The sequence below is a fragment of the Rhinolophus hipposideros genome (genome assembly GCF_964194185.1).
Source record: "Rhinolophus hipposideros genome assembly, chromosome: 18".
Classification (NCBI taxonomy): domain Eukaryota; kingdom Metazoa; phylum Chordata; class Mammalia; order Chiroptera; family Rhinolophidae; genus Rhinolophus; species Rhinolophus hipposideros.
The window spans coordinates 18,272,612-18,294,961 of NC_138064.1; the positions used below are offsets into that span (position 1 = coordinate 18,272,612).

Below are 22,350 nucleotides of genomic sequence, written 5' to 3' on the forward strand. Positions count from 1 at the left end.
TCTACTGTACATCACTCCCATGGGAGCTGGGGGCCAAAGGAACTGACGGAAGCATGGGCTCATGCTTCATGCTGTACTGTGAGTAATAAAGTCCTTTAGTCTCTGACCCATCAGTCTCATGTCTTCTGCCAGCATCTATGAAACTGTTGCAGGATAACTTGTTAGCCTGAAAGTAGGGCAAAATCTTGGTCCCTTCACAGTTCTTGACAGGCCCTGGCCTCTCAGGTTCTAAAAGTAAATGGAGTGGAGAAAGAGAGAATTACCTAAAGGACCCCAGCCCACCAGATACCTTAAACCAGTGGTTCTCAAACTTGAGTGGGCATCAGAACCACCTGGAGGGCTTGGTGAAACCCAGATTCCTGGGCTCCTCCTCCAGAGTTTCTCATTCAGTAGGTCTAGGGTATAGTCTGAGCGTCGGCATTTCTAACACATTCCCAGGTGACACTAAATGTTGCTGTTGGTCTAGGGAATACACTTTGAGAACTGCTGTCCTAAAGAGACTGAACCTGGATTTTCTTCCTGGCCATCCATAGACCCTGTGTATGTGAGAGGCATGATGGCCTTTCTTCTACGCAGGCTCAGCATTTTTTTTTTGTTTTTTCATTAAACCTTCACTGCGAGGCCATCTTTTAGTCCAAAACTAGAGATAAAGATGTGAAAGAACAATACATAGAGACTAAAACTGTATGAATGAATTTCCATCACAGCACAAGTGCTGATATCAGACATCCCTGCTTTCCTAGACAAGAAGGCAACAGAAGGCATAAGATCAGGAGAAAGGGAAGCCCAGGAGGGAGGAGAAATGAGAGGCTGGAGGAACTGGAGGCAAAGCTAGCAGAAATTATCATTTTACTGGGGCTCAAACCTTGACTCGACTGTGCGCCAGCAGACAGACATCACGTAGAGGTACTTGGTGTTTGGCATGACTAGCCATGGTGTTTTCATAGAGAACTGAACCTTGGTGGGAACTGCAGCCAGAGATTCTGTGGCATTAATGATGTCTCTGTGGAAAATCCATTGAATGGAATTCTTGAATGGGGGGTGGGTCAAGGGATCCTTTTCTTCCTAAAGCCATTTCGATTATTACTCTGTCTTCTCTTCTCTGTGTTTGCAAACTTAGTCCTAAGGCTTACTGACGTGTGGACCTTTGCTTACATTGTGGGTCTTTGAAAACAATTGACATGAACAATTCTTTTCAGCTGGTTGCAGGCTGTGTCCAAAAGATTACTAAATCTGCAATCACAAAAAGTCTTAACTTTTGGGTCACACATGGCTGTCTTCAACATCCTCATCACCTTTTCTGTGAACATTAAATTGCTTCTAATATTTACATAAAGCCATTAACGATAGATGGCAACATTTTTCTAATGGTTTTAGTCAAGTTGACAGTGAGAGTTTTGACAGATGAACATAACTTTTATAAAATTAATATGTTTACCCTTAATTTGTCTAAATCAGCTGTGGTTGACTCATTTTTCTTTCAATAATCACCAGGCGTTTATTGAGTAGTATGCTTGATGCTGTACCAGGAATATGTACTGACAGGACAGAAAGGAGAGGAGTGTCAGGTCACCTGGCCAGAGAGTGATGGTCGGGAAGTTCTGTTAGAGGAAGCAGCCTTGAAAGACAAGGGGGTGTGAGTTACCGGGAGAGGTGGTGAAATTTTCTGTACCTTCAAGAGAAAGCTTTTGGGGTTATTAACCACCTTATTAAAATAATTATTTAAAAAAAGATACCTTATAATTATTGAATAGTAAAATGAGAGTATATTTGAGGAGTCAAGGCCTTGGGCTCTGATCTGGAAAGACGAGCTCACACTTCTTTTTTCAAGACCCGGCCCTGAAATCTAGGAGGCACTCTATTTGAAAATTCTATTTGAAAATCTTTTTTGACAAATTAACAAGTAGTGGCCCCAGACATAATGACTGCTGGATTGCTGAGGTCACCTGCTCAGGGACCCCTGGCCAGATTTACTGTGACATGGGAACATCCCCCCTGAAGTCCACCCTCGGCTCCCATTGTTCCTTATTCTTTACACTCCCATTGGACAGTCTCTCAACACACATGATCTTCACACCAACAATTCCCAAATCTATGTTCCTGAGACAGACTTCTCTCTCAAACTCCAGTTCTGACCCCTGAACACCTAACATGTGTTTGCTACACAAAGAGAGTGGGAACCAACATGCATGAAGCACTGGCTGGGTACTACACAACAAACAGCATCTTGATACACAAGGATTCATAGGTGGGAAGTAAGAGATTTAAGCTACTTTTAGCTGAAGGAAATTCACTGGAAGGAAATGGGGACCGGGGGCTGCTGGAGGGAAGGAAAGGATTGGACCACATACGGACACCCAGGAGCAGGAACTACTTGAAAGTCTCCCCTGGACACTGTCACTGGAATGCATGGACTCTGTTTTCAGTCTTTTTATTCTTTTGCTCATGATTCAAATTTTAGGGATGGTGTGTGTATGGGGAGTCAAACTGGCAAGGCTTGGATAATATATCTAGTCTCCAGCTAAAAGAGGAAAGGGCACCCCTGGTAAAAGCACCACCTGAGTGTATCCAATGAGGAAAGATAATTCCCTATCTGGATTCCAGGGACCAAAAATCATAAACGCCCACTTGACAGGTAGCTGTTACTATCACCACTTCGTAGATAAGAAACTGAAGCTCTGAGGATTTCCCTAAGTTTCCAGGGTTATAGAGCCTTCACATGCTGATTGCACTACTCCACGCTGCCTTGTCAGGTGTCTCCAACTCATCATCTGCACTCTGTGTTCCTGCCCCTCTCTCCATAGCCCATCAGACAGCCTCACATCCATTTCACTCTCTCCATCATGGCTGCTCCTGCTTCAGCTGAGGCCCTAACCGTGCCTCTTTTTTCCCCCCAATTTTCCCCCTCCCCACTGGTTAAAGCTGTTGATTCTCAGTCTAGTTGTGCAGGACACAGCACCCTGGCCCATGCTGGTATTATGAGCCTTGCATTCCCCCCGGCTGAGGCAGTTGGATGCAGGTTGTCTGACGGTAGTCCACGGCACACAGCAGCTCAGCTCCCGGGAGAGCCGTTGTTCACAATCCTAGCTGTAGAGGGTGCAGCTCAAGGGCCCATGTGGGAATTGAGCTGGCGACGTCGGCATTAGGAGCACGGCGCTCCAACCACCTGAGCCACTGGGTTAGCCCCTAACTGTGCCTTCTAACTTGTCTTTCTGCCCCTAGATGTTTCTCTCCCTCCAGCTTCCATTCAGTTGCTGAAAAGCTAGTTTGATCATGTCATTACCTATTAAAATCTCTCAATATCACTAGTCATAAAAAATTTAAATTCTGTAGCATAAAAGACAAGGAAGGCCTTTGCTCATCTTTGCAAGTTCATCTTTCATTACTTCCTGCTGTTCCTAATCTTCCCTAAAACACTCATCTTAGGGCTCTGGCCTACTAAGATTCTTCAAGTGTACCAACTGCTTTGTCCCTGGTTTTTTTTTTATTCTTTACCAGGAATACCTCTCTGGACCTAATTATCCTGGTGACTTTTGAAGCCCATGTCAGATACATCTTCATTATGAAACTTTCTCTAATTTCTTCAGGCTCAGTACGTTTTTTGGCGCTTCTGTTGCACTCTACATATAATCACATACGAGTACATACAGAGGGTGCCAAAAAATGTGTACATATTTTAAGAAAGGAAAAAACTATATTAAAACTGCAATACTCAATATACACCGATAACAAAAAATGAATACAAATCATGTGTATAAGTTTGTTTGTGTATGCCGCTGGTACTTATGATGCTGGACTGGAATGACTGCTTATATATTTGTAAAAACAGTAATGATAATAATATTTGTGGCTAATATTCTCTAAGCATTTAGCTGTGTGCTACCGTGTTTCCCTGAAAACAAGACCTAGGTGGATAGTCAGCTCTAATGTGTCTTTTGGAGCAAAAATTAATATAAGACCCAGTATTTTGTGTTGTGTTGTGTTGTGTTGTATTATTAGATTGGGTATAATATAAGTACCCAGTCTTATATTATAACAAAATAACACCGGGCATTATATAAATTTTTGCTCCAAAAGACGCATTAGACCTGATGGTCTGGCTAGGTCTTATTTTCAGAGAAACATGGTAGGTACCATGCTAAATTCTTAATATGAATTACTCTCTTTTAATCCTCAAAATCCTAACAAGGAGTGGATGCTATTATAATACTTACTTCACAAATGAGAAAATGGAGGCTAGGAGAGGTTCACTAACTTGTGCAACATCAAATAGTGGAGCCAGGATATAAACCCAGGCAATTTGGCTCCAGAATCCTTGCTCTTAGAATAACTATGTGCTACACTCATCCTTCTACTACCAGACCATGAAAGTTTCATAAGTGCAGAAACCATGAAAGTTCCCATTTCTCCAGTGTCTAGCATAAAGCAGATAAGGAATATCTCCTAAAGAAGTATGTAAATGAAAACATTAATGAAAGATTGAATTCCTTTCTGTTTGGAAGGGCTCAGATGTGGCTCCCCAGAAAGGGGATCTTAAGGGAGGAGGTACCATCTCTTGGGAACGTCTTCAGGGTTATAGTTTGCACTTACCTCTAGCTTTTTCCTGATAGCTTCTAGTTTTTCAGTAGCTGCAGCCAATTCTAAGTTTGCTTGGGCTAACGCTTGGCGTTTCGGCTCTACGTCACAGTAGACCTGAAAATCCATATGGGGTTTAATTCATGAGGTAATAAAAATGCAAAGAGGACAAGTAATCATTCAATTCTACATTTGCTGGAAGCTTTATAATTAAAATCTCTAATTCACCTAGCAATTGGTTGTTTATTTCTTAGCAATGGTACTACCTAATGGCAGAGCAAAAATCTACATATCCTTCCAAGTGCTCTCTGCTTGTCCATTATTTACTCATTTATTCTGGACATTAAAGTTACAAGTACTTGCATTAAATGCTATCTATATATGTAAGATACCATTAAGACACCAAAATTAGTTTATCATAAAATTTGGATATAATCCTATCACTAGAAATTGCAGTGTGCAGGAACTGTGGCTAAAGCTGGGATCAAGTCTTGACTTTAAGACAGAAAATAAGTGTGGAGGAATTCTCTGGATCCAGAAAGGAAAAATGGAAGATATCCTCACACAGTAGTAACCATGCTTTCACTTTCTTTTCTAAGTTCCCTGGCCACCTTAAGTGTTTGAATGGGTGGTTTGAGAATTTAGGTGGATCAATTTTTTTTCCTGTTGGGGAGAAAGGAAGGAGATTAAATTTTATTTCCTATTTTATAGCAAAACAACACAGAACACAGCCACAGTTTAGAACACAGCGGTCAGGCATTTTACTATGGTGAGAGGCCATATATCAACAGCAATCTGTCTCAATTCTTTCTCTATAGAGGTATCCGCTAAAGAGAGAGAAAGATTGTCAGGGTCCTGTGGGTCCCCAGTGTAAAGAACACAGCCTGGTTTTATGAAAAATCATTCTGGGAAGGACACTGACTATACTTGTCATTTCCTCAGTAATTCTAGTTTTGTATTTAACATACAACCTTCCAAGACAAAAATGAGTTAAGGGCGAGGCATTGTTTCTTTTTTACATCCAGTATTCTGCAAAGTTACTTGGAACATAGTTGTTAGACAATCAGATTTTGATAGATAAATAACTAAATGAAATGATCATCTATTTCTATACTGCCCCAAGTATAAACTTCAGATTAGATATATACAGGTGAAAATCTATTTGTCATTAAAATACTAAAGAAAAAAAAGGTTATTTTCTCATCTCAGTAAGTCTACAATATAGGTGGTGTGAATTTTTCTTTGATTAAGTTTAATTAAACATTAATTCAGATTTGCATTTTTTCCAAATCAACATGAAATTAGTAGTTTCACATAAATAAATGTAATTAATGTACGCAACAAGTTTTCATCTAATCAAATCAAATCAATCGCTGCTATTTGACCCAAAGTAGCTGCCCATGCTACCCTGCAAAAAGATAGTTTGTTTCCAACATTTCATTTCAAGTAGCCTTCTGTACAGAATTTTGTATAATCTGGCACTTTCATGTCTCATTCTTAGAACTTTATCTTATCCAGATAATTAAATATCAAATTACTTTACATTTTTTTTTGCTGGTCTAGAAATTAAGATATTTATGGGGCCTTTGTGAATAACACCTGTAAAACACCTAACTACAACTGATACCTCATAGAATTTAATGATGTTGATGACCCAGGCACAGAGACCAGCTGCTGCAAAAGATTTGGTCCGAATCAGGTTTGGATTGAACTCTGGGTCTTTCAAATACTGTTCATTCACCACTTTTAGACAGTTCTCTGGAATGTGCTCTTTGTCGTAGTTAATTAACGCCTGCAAAAAGTCATCAACCTGTAAAGCAAAAAGACTTATTGCAACGAACCCAGTTTGGCAGCCGAGAAAATTCCAAGATCAAAAGTTAAAATCAGCTTTTAGAACTCACATTACAAAGGCAAAATTGGCAAGCTGCATTTATCCTACTGTTTGACTTTTTCAGGCTTTAGTGTATAGAGTTAGAATTAGCAATGGACACTTTTAAAATCTCTTCTATTCCAGGGTAAAATATTTAGTCCCTACACAGGAGGCATTCACATTTTGAAGAAAAGAATGGCAGAAATGAAAAAGAAACACACATACCCAAAAGACCCCCGTGCTTCACCTTCTTGTACATTAGAAACATTTTTCCAGCATAAGAAATCCATGTAATTTTCTTCCTCCTACACTTAACTGCTTTCATAATTTTGCAAATAATTAGCAACCTTCCAACTGCTGCTGGTGCTGGCTTAGGTATGCTATAACCCCAAGCTAACCTCCAACTTGGCAAACAAACATTCTAACTTGGCAAACAAAAATTCTAAGTCTCAAGAACATACAGCACATAACACTTAGTGAGTATAAAGATGATTTCTTTTGACTTAAACATCTTTTGCTGTCAAGTATAGCCACAGTACTGAAAACAAACTGGGATTTTCATCTTGCCAGGCTGTTGGATACCTTTCCCATGAAGACTTTAGCTGCTTTCCAACTTCGGTCTTTTGGCACTCTGCCCCGGGGTGCCAGAAGGACCATTACGGCTGCAGTAACGTTGGTAACCGCATTTGGAGGGCTGGGAAAGGCTTTCAGCTCAGTGAGATTGACCTGAAGAAAAAGCACACAGACATTCAAGATGCGAATAGCTGTGAAGTTGGCAAGCTGGTCTTCAGTGGCTTCCTACCTGTCCTTTTCACACCAGTCTTGGTTTGGCAGCTCTTTGCCTCCCGCTAGGAATTCCACCTTGGGACCCCAAGGAGTTCAGTTTTTGCCAGGCACTTTTCTAATATTCTGGAAAACATCACTGCCCCTTTTTGTCGCCAAGAAAAATGATCCATGTGGTATACCAGTCCCTCAGAGCCCTGCTCCCTGAGTCAGGAAATTTTATAAACATATAGGTTTTAAGGTATTCATGGATTCTATCCCCTCTATATAACATATTTGTATTGTAACCAAGTCCTCCCAGATCATAATCCCTTAGTTCAGTGTCTCTTAGTTGTGTTTTACTGCTTTACACACACAAGAAACATCTTCCATTATACTACGATGACTTCCCATTGAGAGGAGGCCCATATAAGCTGAACGTACTTTCTGTACTAATCTCTTCATGTCAGAATCTTGGTTTTCCCAACAGATGGTATCAATAGTATAAATTACAAGTATCAGAGCAAATACTTTGGGGCATTGGGAGCTATAAGAACTACGTGTAAACTAATATAAAATAATAGTGAATGTCAACTATAATTAAAAATATATATATATACATATAGTCACAGTATGTAAAGTATAGCACAGGGAATATAGTCAATGGGATTGTAATAGCTTGTATGTACGATGTCAGATGGGTAGTAGACTTGTTGGGATTATCACTTTGTGAGGGGTATAAATGTCTAATCATTCTGTTGTTTTGTACATCTGAAACTAATTTAAAAAATGAAGTTTATGATATGATTTTTAAAAAAGTACTTCCTGTAATATTTCATGAGCTGCATAATACATTCAGATCAAATGTTGAAGCTGATTCTACTCCATTACCATAAACTACCTATTTATTTGGAAAATGATTGCAAAGAACAGAAAGGGTGTAAAAATAAGAGCAAAAGCAGACTTAAAATATGCTGATGATAACAGAGCTCGTAAGCAGGATTTTTCTGCATTTATAAATATCATCATTTACAAATATAATCAGCTTTATACTTAAATGACATTTATTTTGCTTGGGTAAATAATATAGTCAGAGAAAAAGTTGCAAATGTATAGAAGCACAAAGAAGAAAATAAACATTCCACTGTTCAGAAATAAAGAGGGAAATACAAAATTCTATTACTCAGAGATAATCAGTTACTATTGTCTTATTTTTTCCAATCTTTTTTCTATGCATGCATGTTCGTTAAAAAAAAGTCACATAATATATCCTATTTTATAGTCTGCTTTATTCACTTCATATAAACATTTTCTCATGTTGCTAACTAGTATTCAACGATATCATTTTAATGGCAGCAGAGTGTATCTGAATGCATAATAATCAATCTTCGATCATGGTATTATGCTCTTTTATATTTTTCAGTTTTACTGTATTTTCAGCAATACTATAAGAAACATCCATGTAGATAACTCTTTGCTCACTGTCAAAATTATTTGTTCCAAAAAAATACTTAGAAAAAGGAATTGAACATTTCTTTAAAGAACAGTGAAAGTCTGGATCCTTTACTCTTTAAAGTTGAATCTTCAGAACCTCAGGCCTGGTGATTCCAAGGCCTAGCAGAACCCGAGGACAAGACTAGCTGCTGGATTTTCAAAAAACATCACCCACAATTCCATTTTTCCTTACACCCATCCATCCTTCCAACCATCATAGATTATTTTCTTGTATGGGAACTCAAACAGTCAATGAGGTTTTACTAATAACACCAATCGAGGGAAATGGTATGTGCCAAACCTAGGTAGCTGTGTTCCCACCCACTCTTCTTTTCGTGAGCGTCTCTCATTATTGCTATTTTTATGTTCGAGGAAATACAGAATCCCACAGTTAGTTCTTAAAGCAACACATAATAGGAACAACTGGATACGGGTCAAATCCAGTTGCTAACAACCTAATTGCCTTTCATGAGAGTATGCATCTCACAGTGTGGGAAGTTTTCAAAAGGAGACTGCTTGTTGGGTGTAGTTGGACAGTGTCCTGGATGGGAAAAGAAGCTGAACTCTAATGACGAAGAACCTCAAAGACTTGTTTCACCTTTAACATTCACTTTCACAGTTAACATTTAAGAAAAACATTTTATGTTTTTCTTTTTAAAAAACAAACAAAAACAAAACAAACAATATTTGGGTTGCATGGACTTGACTCTTAGTTCAGTTATTCAAACTCTAAAAACTTTAAATATCATTTTGAGGCATCCCACGAGCCCAGTAGGTAATTATCTCACCCTGTTGAGTGTATTGAGAGCAGCTGTCGCAGCCACCAGCGCAGGCTCAGCCTTGCCTAAGTCGGCCTCACATTCTTTCTGCTTCTGGGACACTTCAGTCTGAATGGCTGTCACCTGATCAGACAGAAAAAGCACACAGGCCCATAAACACAAATTATCATCTTCGATATGTCTGTTGTAAAATGTGGGCTGAGTCAGATGCAGTGTTCAATAACTCATTTCTCTGCATTTTGAATCCTGAGGATTTTGTCTGAAGACTAATTTCCCTTTCGGCACACTGTATATACAAAGCTTGGTATATGCACAAAACATACAGGGACAAATGCCAGTGCGGATGGATTCAAGTTATCAAAATGCTCCAAGAAGGGCTTTGACTAATTTGACTACAAGGTGCCACTAATATATAAGAAAGGGAAGATTAAGTGATTCCTCTGTTTTTCAATTTTCTTTTTCAGAGTCCTGGACAACTGAAAATCCAGGTTGGCTCAGGGGCCTAGACCACGAAATATTCTCCTCAGAATTCCCTATCTAATTTTTGCTAACATTTGCCTAAAAGCCATGTTGATTCTCCTTTCGGAATAGATGTGAAGTTTTCTTGTTGAGCTGGCAAGAAGACTCTGTTCTATGCTGTGCATGCGTAACCATAGATGGAATTTTTACAAAGATGAATTACTGGTTTCTCCAAGGACCTGGTAAAGAAATATAACTGCAAGAGTCCAGTTGTGTCTTTGGCAATGGACCAATGACATTGATGTCCACTCCACTGTTGAGGGTGCAGTGTGAAAAAGAGTGCTGTATCAGCTTCGTGACAAGAACACATATAATAGGAACACAGGGAAACAATGCTGGTAAACCTGAACCAATTCAAAGTGAGAAGCTTTGAAGGTTTTGTCCTCCTCCTCTTACAACCCCCATAGAATTCGAATGACCAGGCAGAGTACATTTTTAGTCTTCAGCAGAAATTTGAATTTCTAAGCTGTGGTGCTGGGCACCAGGATCCAGTCACCATGGGGGATGGTTCTTGTGGTGAAGGTGATTTGTGGAATATAAAGTGTGAACAAAAGTGCATTTCTTTGGATGTTTTTGAATGAACAGGTTTAACTATACCATAAAATTAAACACTGCTCACGACAAATTATGTTGTCTACTACAGCTTTATTAGCAGTAATTACCCTTCTCCTGATTAACCATTATTTTGCTGTATACTGCACCTTTTATGAACATAATTGGCTCAGGGTAGATATGTGATCTCCTGCCAATACATACACAGCTACTGTGAATGTAAATAAGAAAACTCTGCATGCTTACTGAGAATGCTCCAAAACCACAGTCCTTAAAACTGCCAGGAATGGACCATGAAAATTCTAAGAATACTGCATTTTTAGTGTGCAGAGAATACCATTACAGACAAAAGAGAGAGGGTATTTGGGTGAGTATGTTATTACCTCAGGTTGATGTATTTTCCATAAGGATATAATGAATCTATAAATGCTATTAGTTACTATCTATAATAGCATCATTTTAAATTAGACTCAGGATCACAGGTTTTTAGTACTGGAAGTACCTTAAAGAGTATTTCTGTAAGTGCCATTTCTATGAGACTGGGAGTTGCTACTCTCCTCCTTCTGACTCCTTTACTGTTAATGGAGTAGTATTCCTTTGTGTTATTTTTATAAGCAGAGCAATCTTGAACGTTAGATAAATAAAAACCCACAAAAGCAAATTTAAAAATATTCTAGGTTGGACAACTTATTTCTCATTCTCAATACCTCTCACCCTAAGGTGCAACGATACTAGAGTAATGAAAATGCTGAGTACCTTAGTGATTTGGGACGCCTCAGTGTGCAATTTCCTCTGCCCCATGGCTCCTGGGAAGTGGTCAGCAACGCTCAACCTGCAGAAGGCAGAGGAGCTACACAGACTGCTCAGAGGGTGCTTTCCCTGTACCACTATTTGTTAAAGCAGAGATTTGGAGATAATCCTGTTCTTAGGTATATCGGAACTTTTATGCTCTTCGTTAATCAATAGTTCTCTGCAGATGGTTTGTGAAATTTAATGGTGGTCACAGGGAGAGAATGGAGTCACAATAACTGCTTGTTATGGGGCTGAATTGTTATGTGTTCACCCGAAATTGATGTTAAAGAACCCTAACCCCAGGACCTCAGAAGATGATGTACGTGGAGATAGGGCCTTTAAAATGATTAAGTTAAAATGAGCCCATTGGGGTGGGCCCTAATCCAATCTGATTGGTGGCCTTGTAACACAGGAAATACGGACACACACAAGAGACACCCAGGGGTGTATACACGGATGAAAGAGCATATGAGGATACAAAAGGAAGGTGGCCGCCTGTCAGCCAAGGAAAGAGGCCTCTCCTTGAGGAGAAACCAAACCTGCCAACAACTTGATCTTGGACTTCTATCCTCCAGAATAGTGAGAAAATACATTTCTGTTGTTTAAGCCTTCTGGCCTGTGGTATTTTGTTATGAAAGTCCTAGCAAACTAATCAACTGCTTTCACCTGCCTCCAGACTATAAGAAATTCCTGACGGTCCTTCAAAGTCCAGCTCCATCCACATTTAGGAAAGAAACACGTATAAAAACTGAAGACCATTCAAAATCAAGGAAGAAATTATATTAACCCTGCAATTTGGAAGGTACTTCCACTCATGAGGATTACACTCTACTCAACAAAGCAAGCAGTTTGAAAGGAACCAGAAGATCCTTAGTATTTGGAGCTGATAAGTCAAAGATAGAAGAACTAATTTTCACAGGCTTAATGGTGATTGCGTTACATGAAGTGACAGCTGGCAATGCCAGTAGTGTGAATGGCCCTTGATTATTTTAGGAATTTGAAGCAACAATTTCAACCTGCTTCTCTCCATGGGTTGTCAGGATGCACTGCAAGGCGGTGTTTAAACCCCAATATTTGTTTAGTCATATTAAATGTGGCAATGTACTGTTATAACTTTTTAATTACTTCTCACATATGAAGCCTTGAGACCTCAATGTCATAGGATCACATAGAATCTAGCACATTGCTGAACATATGACAAATGTGAACCCATAAAACATACGCGGTGTTAATTCCTGGTCTCTATGTGTAATTACAAAGAGACTTTCTTTCCATGACCACTCAATATAAAATAGTTCCCCCATCATTGACTCTATTTCATTTTCATCAGAGCCCTCATCATTAAATCAAAATACCTTGTCTACCAACGTGTCACAGGTCTCTTGTCAATCTTTTCCATTAATATAAGTTACAGGAGGGCACCTTGTATGTCACATATCCTCAAAAGCCTACACAGTGCCAGGCCAAAAATAGGTGCTCAGTTAATATTTGTTATTTACAATTAAATTACACCTCATGGATAAAATGAAAATATTTGTAAGGATCATTTTATTTCTTGGTTTGGATTAGACAGAAAAGTAGTTTGTGCTTGTTTCATGTTTGAAGAACTTCACAAAACAACCTGTCAGATGAGTTCTAATTTACTAAAACCTTTTTACCCCCTTTGGGAGAGTAATTTTGCCTTGAGAATTCACATGTAAAAATGCTAAAATATCTCTAGAGTACTTGTTATATTTTAAGATCTCAGAAAGGTATCTGTAGAGATGGGTTATGATATAATAATTTCTGGAACATCATACATATAACGTTTGTGTAATGCCTGAAAAATATTCCCTGGGTGGAATTAGTTTATGATAATTATACCATGCATGATACCTAAGTGCTTAATGTAATAATATACTCTTAAAGACATCTTACACCTACCTGAAACTCAATAGAAACATTTATTACCAGAATTAGGAATCATATGCCAATTGGTCATACCAAATGTGCCTTATCTTCCATTTCAAAATAGTCATTGTTTTTCAAAATGTGTATTTAGAGTTTTGATTTTTCAATATACTTATCAAGTCTTTAGTTGTGCAAGCTAAAGGCAAACATGCTCAACACATTAGAAAAAAAAGAAAAACAACTCACTTGTCTATGAATGAACGGCAACACCACTGGAAAAACTCAAATATTTTCTAGTATCATAAAATGCAAGGATGATGGCTACTGATTCAATGGCTTTGAGAGTGTTAGCAATTTTTACAATTTTTTATTAACTAAGCCCTGATCATAACATTTTGTCTAAAATAAGAGAATTCACCTTACAAATACACATTCATTCAATTTTTAAACAAATATTTATTAATCATTATGTTTACTGTGATATTTCTTTTGGGAAATAGGATGAAGAAAAACAACAACAAAAAAATCCCTTCCATTCAAAGCTGAAGTTTTGGTAAAAGAAGAAGACCAAAGAAGTTATATTTACAACAGAATTGCTAGAAACCTGAATACAAAAATAGTAGAATCTGTATCATCTTAAAAATAATTGTTTCCAACAATAAAACACAATATAGAATGCCAGGGCCTCAACTGAATCAAAAAGACCAAATTTACCTAAGAATGTAATAATAAACTCAAGTTGTATTATTAAAATGCAAAATCTGAAAAACATCTTGCAAAGTGACGGAATGGGCTTTGTTAACAATTGAGTTGTTCAATGTGCCTAAAGACAGAAAACCTTCAGAAACCTCCGAGGTGGCTTCATGACCTTTACTGTATTACAAATAGGCCCAATGTGCAAGATCCACGACCATTATATGCTTGAATGAGCTCAGTATTTATTGTTCTTTCATATCATTAAAAGAGCTAAAAGGTTGGGGAAAATGCATACTGTAAAGAAAGGTCAAGTGGTAATCACGGTGTGAAATGCTGTTACATGTGTAGCTATAATAATTCTTTAGATTTTATGCTCCCTGGAGAGGAAGTTGCTCAAAATTGTTCCCCTACAAAGGTTTATTTTGTGCTAAATATAGCCCGGCACTCTAAATGGTAGAATGGGCCTGACCTTTCGTTCCTCCGCATCTGCGATGGCCTTTTCCCGGCTCACTTTCTCCGTCTGAAGCCCGATCTTTGTGATCAGAGCTTCAGCATCATGATTTCTCAGTTGCAACTCGGCTTCTTGAGAGGCCAGCCTGGCTTTTAGATCCCCCACCTAAAAGAAAAGTCATTATTTTGAAGTAACTTGCGTTGACAACAACAAAAATCAGATATAGCTTAGTTTGTAAAATGAATTCAAGGATCTCTAGCAGTTTGTTATTGTGCATCTCTTTTCTACCCTGAGATGACTTTAGTCCAATATGCAAAAAAGCAGGACCCTTCCTCACTCCCCCCCCCTTTTTTTTTTTGCCATACAAGAAGATAGAAAAATGTTTTCCAATGGTTTTGTGGAAAATATCATTAATTTATGTCGGTACCAATGAGAAGTTCATTTTCTCAACTCATTCTCCACGGTCAGGGAAGCCCCACCATTGTTCCCCATGTGAGCCCACGTTACCCGTACCCCTCGCTTTCTGGGTCCTATGCAGCTTAGGTTCAACTCAGCAGAGGCCGTGGGAAGACTGCTTCGTGACAAGCTGGAAGAACCATGCTTTCATTCTCCAACAGAAAATTGCTAGAGACTTCTGACGTTGAAGATATCAATACTCCTTGGCTGTTATCAGTTTACTGAATCAGTTGCTTATTTTGAAAAGCCCACAAACAGGTATTATCTCTTCCCACAAAACAAGAAATGGCCCTCCTGAATTTTTTTTTTTTTTAACCTCATACAACATTCACCTAATGCCTACACTGAGAAGGGCAAACAGAAGTGTCTTGTGGGGATCAGCATGGTGTGGTCAGAAGCCCAGGGAGATGTAGCTTCCGCCTGGGGTCGGGGGGGGGGCACTAAATAACTTCCGTCAGCTTTTGTGGCACTCAGTCTTTCAGAGGCACCAACAAATTCATCTGCTCTAAAGAAGGATTCTGCTCACTTTTTAAGTGGGGATTTCGTGAGGTTCAGAAGGTACCCCTGGGTTTCTAAGTCTGAGGATTGTGTAAATAAAAGCAAAAGTGAAAGGCTATAGAGAAAAGTATGATTCAGCTCTCAGAAATACATGAAAGGACCTTTACACATCATGATAATTAACTCTTCATTCCACTTATTTTCCAGAAGTATAAATATTACTCTGTGTTTTTTTTTTTTTAATGATAGAAGCCAAAAACTATCAGAACCATTTATTTTCACTCAATTGCTAAAGGCACTTGAGTGGTTTCGCCTTGTGGAACAACACCCCACCACCATATCCAAGCGCTCTGGTAACCCCCATGTCAAGTTTATTTACACTCTACATAAAAGGCACGGCGACCACTACTGTCACCTGTACTGTTAAAGCTTAAGCTAAGACTGACTGTTTAGCCTCCCTATGAACTCAGGGTAATACCGCACAGTGACATTTGCTTCTCTCTTCTTGTAAAACTGGTTGCACGTTAGGCCATTATCAAAAGAATCATCCAAGAGACTGGGAAGAAACTGTTATTTCCAGCCCTCATTTCAGTTTCTAAGGAAGCTGTTAGTTCTGAAATAGGCAAAGTGACTCGATTCCTGGATGCGAGGCTTATTTATGAAGAAAGGTCACTACGGCTATCTATGATGACCTAAGCTGACATCTAGAGAAGAGACAGGCAGCTATAAACAGGGTTTCCTCTATGCTTCCTTCTCCTAATAAACCATTAAAAAAAGATTTTTAAGGAACTATGAAATATTCTAATCCCTCTTCTGATATTAAGAGCATTTCATGCACAAGTACCTCATGAAAAGAAATCACCTAGTCCCTCAATCAAGACTTTGTGAATCTTCCTCTCAGACTTGCTGCCTGTTGTTTCTAGCCTTGCACTTGGCAGAGAGTGGATTGCTAGTTGCTTTCTTTCTTCCCCTCCCCCAACCTCCTGACTCATCAACACATAACAGAGATGGTTATTAGAAAACCACTCATCTTCTAGCTCAACAGGACTCCTAGGAAAATCTTTCCTGGGGAAAGGGGTCTTGACTTAAGTGAGACAGAATTGGAGAGCCAGGTAGAGAAAGAAAAAGAAAGAGAAAGACGTCAAAGAGTAACCGTGTAATGTAAAATCTGCATAAAAAGGAAGAGTCAAAACATTCTTTAAAAGGGAATGAAAAGATGCACAAATATGGATGTAATTTTGGGGTTTTCCCAGAAACTATTCTTTACATCACTCAATCCCGGAAGCCTCTTCCCTCTAGTTTCTCTTTCCCAGTTGTGGTCTACTTACTCACTGCTCAGTAAATATCACAGCATTTCACTAAGGAACCGTTCCTGGTGTATGAAACTTAGAGGGAAAGAGGTAAATGGTGCTTTGGCCTACAGAGTGCATAAAGAACATGGCTGAGTGCCCTTCAGAGTGAAAGGTCCCCAACCAGGTTGTGGCTTATTTTAAGCCTAGGTGCAGATGGTCCAGTCATGCTGCGGGAGGAAAAACTAGCCCAATCTCTTGCAAAGCGACAGAGTATGACCTGATGACAATACTCTGAAGGAGCCCACTGGAATTTCTGCACTTGAGATCAGCCCTAGTGACAAAGGAGGATTTTTCCTCCAGTTCTAGGGCCCAGGTGGCCCAGAGAAAGGTGGAGCCATTCTCCAAAGTAGATGTGGTAGAATATGGAGATATTCTCTCATTGTAATTTCTTTTGACCAGACACAGAGAAGCAGCAGGGGATCATGAACAATCCATGAGCTTTTGAGCAATACAGATTTGGGCTCTAACTCCAACCTCACTGGGTCTGTGACCTTAAACTCTTTAAGCCTCATATACAAAATTATAGCAGCAACACCTCTTTTGTGTTTATAAACCTGTTTGGTGTTTAACAACCAAATTAGATGATAGATGTATAGACCGACGCGAATTCTCTCCTGATTTACTCCTGGAGGTTAGACGAACTGTCCTTCAATGCAGTAGAGGGCCTTATGACCAAGGATGAAGGCAACAAACTACGGTCATGCAGCAGCCTACCGCGTGTCTCCTTGTACCTGCCCCCAAAGAGACTGGAGAGTCTGTGAGACAGATCCTTTCAGGGACTTTGCTTCGCCTTTGTGTTTGCACCTTATGTCTCCCTGTTTGGTCCCAGAAAGATGGCTGGTCAGCCAATGACGAGTAAGATTCCCCACGAGGAGTGGGGGACAACTCAAGCCAGGCGCAGTCGAGTGGGGACCAACAGGAGAACCCACGGGGTTCGTATAGGTGGGCACAGCCCCCCACCTCCCCCAGGCTAAGGAAAGCCTCTGCCTCTGTGGCTGCATTCCTTCCCAAAACCTGCAAGGGAAGAGATTCAATGATGTGCTCTCCATCTATTCATATACATAAAGGTTTTGTCCCTTGGGGAAATGCAGACATCCTGAGACTTAGGGTTCAGCTGTCTGCAGGCAAGGGTGATTGGCTTGAATCAGTTTCCTATTCTGTGTGGGATTCACAGATCTTGAGATTGACAAGCTTTATCTCCTTTACTTCCCCTCCTAACTAATAAAATCTAATGCATAGGTCCAATTTGGGGCATCCAGTCCTTGGGACTGGGGGTCCCTTGGCCCTGTTTATAATCTGTTATTGACTACTGTCTTTGTTTAACCCTGCACCGCCCTCCTCACTCCCCACAACTCTTGTTGCGTGGTACGTGACAACAAACACTGGACACTTTTATCTAAGAGAGATGGTGGCCAAAAGATGGAGACTAGACGTCAAGGTCGGAAAAAACTGCTAGACTTGGGAACCCCAATCACAACAACCGCGTCGTCACTTCTTCAACTAGGAAATGATGTCCTCACTGGGGATGGAGAATCCAAGACCAAAACGGATCATAGTTCCATCCTCCGTGACAATAAGCTCAGAACACTGAAGCAGTCAGAGACAAGATTGAGGAATCAACTGTGTCGGTTCCCTTCAATATCTCTACACTGCTCGATAATGAGTCAGGTCAGCAAGTCTCTCTCCAAACCAGCTGTGACAGAGCAATTGGCTGATCCCTTTCTAGGCTTAGGAAAACAGAAATCGTGTGTTCTTTGTGATCTTAAATTGTAATGTTTTAGCATTAGGCACCTTATGTAAATGGGTTGAAATGATGCTTCAAAAAAAATAAAAAACAATTAAGAGCATAGATTTCACTCAGTTATAATGCACCCTGGTCATACCTGAGAGGCTGTGGTTTTCAGTTTCTGGATGCCATTCATCAAGTGTTCCTTCTTCTGGGATACCTCTTTTTGCTTGTTGCTCAACAGGTTCTTAAACAGTGATATTTGTTCTAGAAAACTCTTTGGGGTGGTATAGTTGTATCTTCTCTCATTTTGGTAATACCTGGTACTCATTTCATTTACGCTGGTATGAACATATGCCATGAAAAGGCTAATGGAATCTTTGTCCCGTGGCTGAAGACACAAATATTGCAATTCATATGAAATTCTCTCACATTGAAAACACAAATGCAATTTAAAAATAAGAAGAAAAATCAGCAAAATTATACAGTATTTTTTTCCCTAAAAGCAGAATAAATTACAGTAGAATCTATGAAAACTTAGTCTTTTAAGGGAGATACCCACAGGATTAGCAATGACAAAATGCATTCAGCTTTGCTAACCCTTTTTTGCCAAGTGGCCAAAGGATTTTCACGTGTTCCACACACTAAACCCCAAAACCAACATATACGCGTAATACAAGCATTGATTTTCACAACTTGATTTTTGTCTATCAAGTTTAAAAGAGGGAATGGAAAAATTGAGACACCATACTCAGTGAAGTATTTTTGGTGTTACTTTAGGCAAAGTAAACCAACAACTAACTCTGCAGTCACTGAAAAAAAAAAGCTGAAAACTGCCAAATACACAGTTTATAAGAATCCATGTGAAAACAAACTAGATGGTAAGGTATAAAAGTCAGTGGGAGAAAAATATGATCATTTCTATTCTTACTGTGGGTGGATGGGGGGTGGAGTGGGAGAAAAAACAACCAATAACTCTCCTTTGAAGATTTACTGGAGAACCATACCCCCCTCCCCACTATACATTCTTTCCTTTTTGTCCTCTATGACTTCTGAGGTAGTTAACTTTTTAATTTGTGGAGTCACATCTCCCTCATTTTAATGATTATTTATTGCATTCTGTACAAGATGAACCAGGTTCAATTAATCAAGGGAAGCCTAAAAATCAATTAATATGAATTAAATGAGCTACACCAACTCTTAGGAAAGTCACACATAATTTACCAAAGTGTTGTCAATAACGCTCAGACTTCTTTGGGAAAATTGTGCACAAGTGGCTGGTGATGCAGTTAAACGTTTCAAACCTGCACCGTTAATATTAGAACCAGGGGTGCAAGGAGAGTCAGACCAAAGCTTGCTGGTGAAAAACAACTGCTCCTGAGCACCACTGACACACTTAGCTTTCCCACAGGGTGAAAATTCCCAAGTGGGTTTAAAATATGTACTTATTGGATTGTTCTGCATATTCAAAACCCATTTCCCTCGCCACTGACATGTTTTTAAAGCAAAAATTAAATCTAGACTATACATCCTGAATCTTCTTCATCCCTAGTAGATCCGTGACACATGTATGTTACCCAATAGTGGACTCAGAAATATCCATTTATAAGGAAATAATATAAACTCCATATAAATCATATTCCCTCAGGGATTTTACATTTAAAAGACCCTGGCTGCAATATAAACATGGGCAGAAATTCACTCCTGCTGTTTTGTTTTAATATGAACCAAAAATGTGCACATATCTCTCGATAATACAGATAAATACTTCCTCAGCCAAATGCAATGTCCTGACAGGAAGAGGGGAAAATAAAAAACAACCACCAACAACAAATCCTGGCCTTGGCCCAACCATGATCCTTATGGGGAGGCTCCTGGGCTGCCCTGAAAAGCTCTCCTTAACAACAGTTTCATTTGTAAATCCGCGATGGAAGAAGTGGTTTCCGGTGGAGCTGGAAGTGGCCCGAGACAACTTGTCTCAATGGGGCAAAATAACTATTGTTACCGGGCTTAACAAAATGGCACAGCATGGGAGACTCGCAGAGCCAGGGAGCAGCTGGTTGCAATTCACACTGTTTTTCAGAAAACTCTAATCGTTCCAGAACAGACCTCTTTGATGACTGGTCTTCCCTGCATTCTCAATTTGTCACTTTCTCTTATGATAAGGTCACTAGTGACAGCACTTCCTGACATTAACAGCTGTGGCTTTTAAAAGGGTCATTGTAGAACTACTAATTGCAGTAATTTCATTAGCATAAATTATTTATTCTGCCATTCATTCATCTCCAGTTTTCTTTGGGGGGGGGGCGGCAGGGAGGAGATGGCTGCTGGGGTTGCTGCAGAGTTGGCAGAGTAACGCTGTATTTTTCACTTTCAGACATGAGAGCTAAGAACATCATTCCTGCTGCATTTGGTCCCTTAATGAAAACCAGTTGATCCCATTCGGTAGTCACTGAGCAGCCAATCATGGGGAAGGCAAAAATAAAAATAAGCAAAGTATCGAATGATAAGCTGCTATCGACTGATTAGAAACCCAAGATGTCTCCTCTAAGGTGCTTTGGAAAACAATGCTGTATGCAACACATAACCAAAGGCAAAGATGGCACTGCTTTTTCCTCACGTTAAGAGAACGTGTTTAACTTCTACTCCCTCGGTTGGTTCACTGCAAACACAACAGCGCAAACAAATCTCTACTACTTGGTGTGACAGTCTCGGATGGTGTCACTTGCTGCCACTCCAAGTACCCAGCCACCTGACAACTAAAGCAAAGGCCTAGGATATCCCCGTTGTTAAAAATGACAGTCAGGAAAAATCGACTGAAGACCAATACTGGGAGACCAGAACTGAATCAAATATCCTGTTATATAGGATTGTACACCTGTCGACGACCAGCAAAGATGACTGTACTTTTAAATTTGGGCTTCAAGAGTATTGGGTCTAAGGGAGGAATTGTGGGAGGGGCAAAGGAGAAGGGGGGAGATGAAAGGAAAACTATTTTCATTTTTTTAAAGTTTAACTTGGGGTAATTTTGTAACATACAATGTCATGTATGTACAGTCCATATTGCAAGTTTTTCTCAGAAATTATTCCTATGTTAATTTTTTTACAGCTCTATTAAAATACAATTGGCATACAAAAAACTGTACATAGTATCCATGTTAATTTTTAATAATTCCAAACTGCTGAGTTTTAAAATCTATTATTTGTACTTTTTAGGGCCTTTGGGAGCTGGTAAAAGAAGAGGTTACATTAATTAGATACGTGAGTTTGTCAGGTTGGTTTATTAAAGGAAATTTAATAATGCCTCACACGAGCAGTACCGCATTTGAGCACCTCTCCTAAGCTTTTCACAGTGCCGTTAACTCCCAGAAAAAGATTCTGCAGGCAGCCAGGGACACAGGGTTTAAATCCTAGGACCTGAGTGAGAGTTCCAGTTCTGTTTAAATTTGGGCAGATTATTACATTCCCTGTACTTCTTCCTGCTCACGAAATCAAAGCTTAAACTTTTGTCATTCCTCTTTACTCTGTTTCTTTTCTTCCTTTCTTTGTATTCCTCCTTCAGAATAGTCAACGCATGTACAATAGTCGAGAGCAAGATTTAAGACTATGGGCTCTGGTGTCCAAGTGCCAATGGGCCCGTTACCTGCTGAGTTTTGTGCTATGGCCTCCATCCCCTCACCTGTGCCACCTGGCAACCAGTAGCTCCTCCTTAGAAGGCTGGTGATTAGAGGTGGTAAGCAATGCAAATGCAGGGCAGGTGGTACCTGTGTTGGTGCCAGCAAGACTACCACCAGCAGACAGAGGAGCCACAGGTGATAATGCGGCACCAAACAGTTTTCTAGGCTGGTATTTTGTTTTGTTTTGGTTTGTTACTTTGTTTGGTTGATGCATTTTGTTGTTAGTTTGCTCATGCTTTTAATTTTTTGCCTTTAACTTGA

At 39.6% G+C, this 22,350-nt stretch overlaps 1 protein-coding gene across 1 annotated transcript in view; it reads right to left on the reverse strand.

The window, feature by feature from the left end:
- DNAH11 (dynein axonemal heavy chain 11) overlaps nucleotides 1–22,350 on the reverse strand; it is a 287,853-nt gene that overhangs the window by 91,846 nt on the left and 173,657 nt on the right. The window contains exons 55-60 of the mRNA XM_081079668.1: nucleotides 18,570–18,803; nucleotides 14,399–14,545; nucleotides 9,490–9,603; nucleotides 7,028–7,171; nucleotides 6,203–6,385; nucleotides 4,591–4,692 (exon numbers count right to left, since the gene is read on the reverse strand). Of these exons, the coding sequence (XP_080935794.1) occupies nucleotides 4,591–4,692; nucleotides 6,203–6,385; nucleotides 7,028–7,171; nucleotides 9,490–9,603; nucleotides 14,399–14,545; nucleotides 18,570–18,803 (924 nt within the window). The remainder of the gene's footprint in view (nucleotides 1–4,590; nucleotides 4,693–6,202; nucleotides 6,386–7,027; nucleotides 7,172–9,489; nucleotides 9,604–14,398; nucleotides 14,546–18,569; nucleotides 18,804–22,350) is intronic.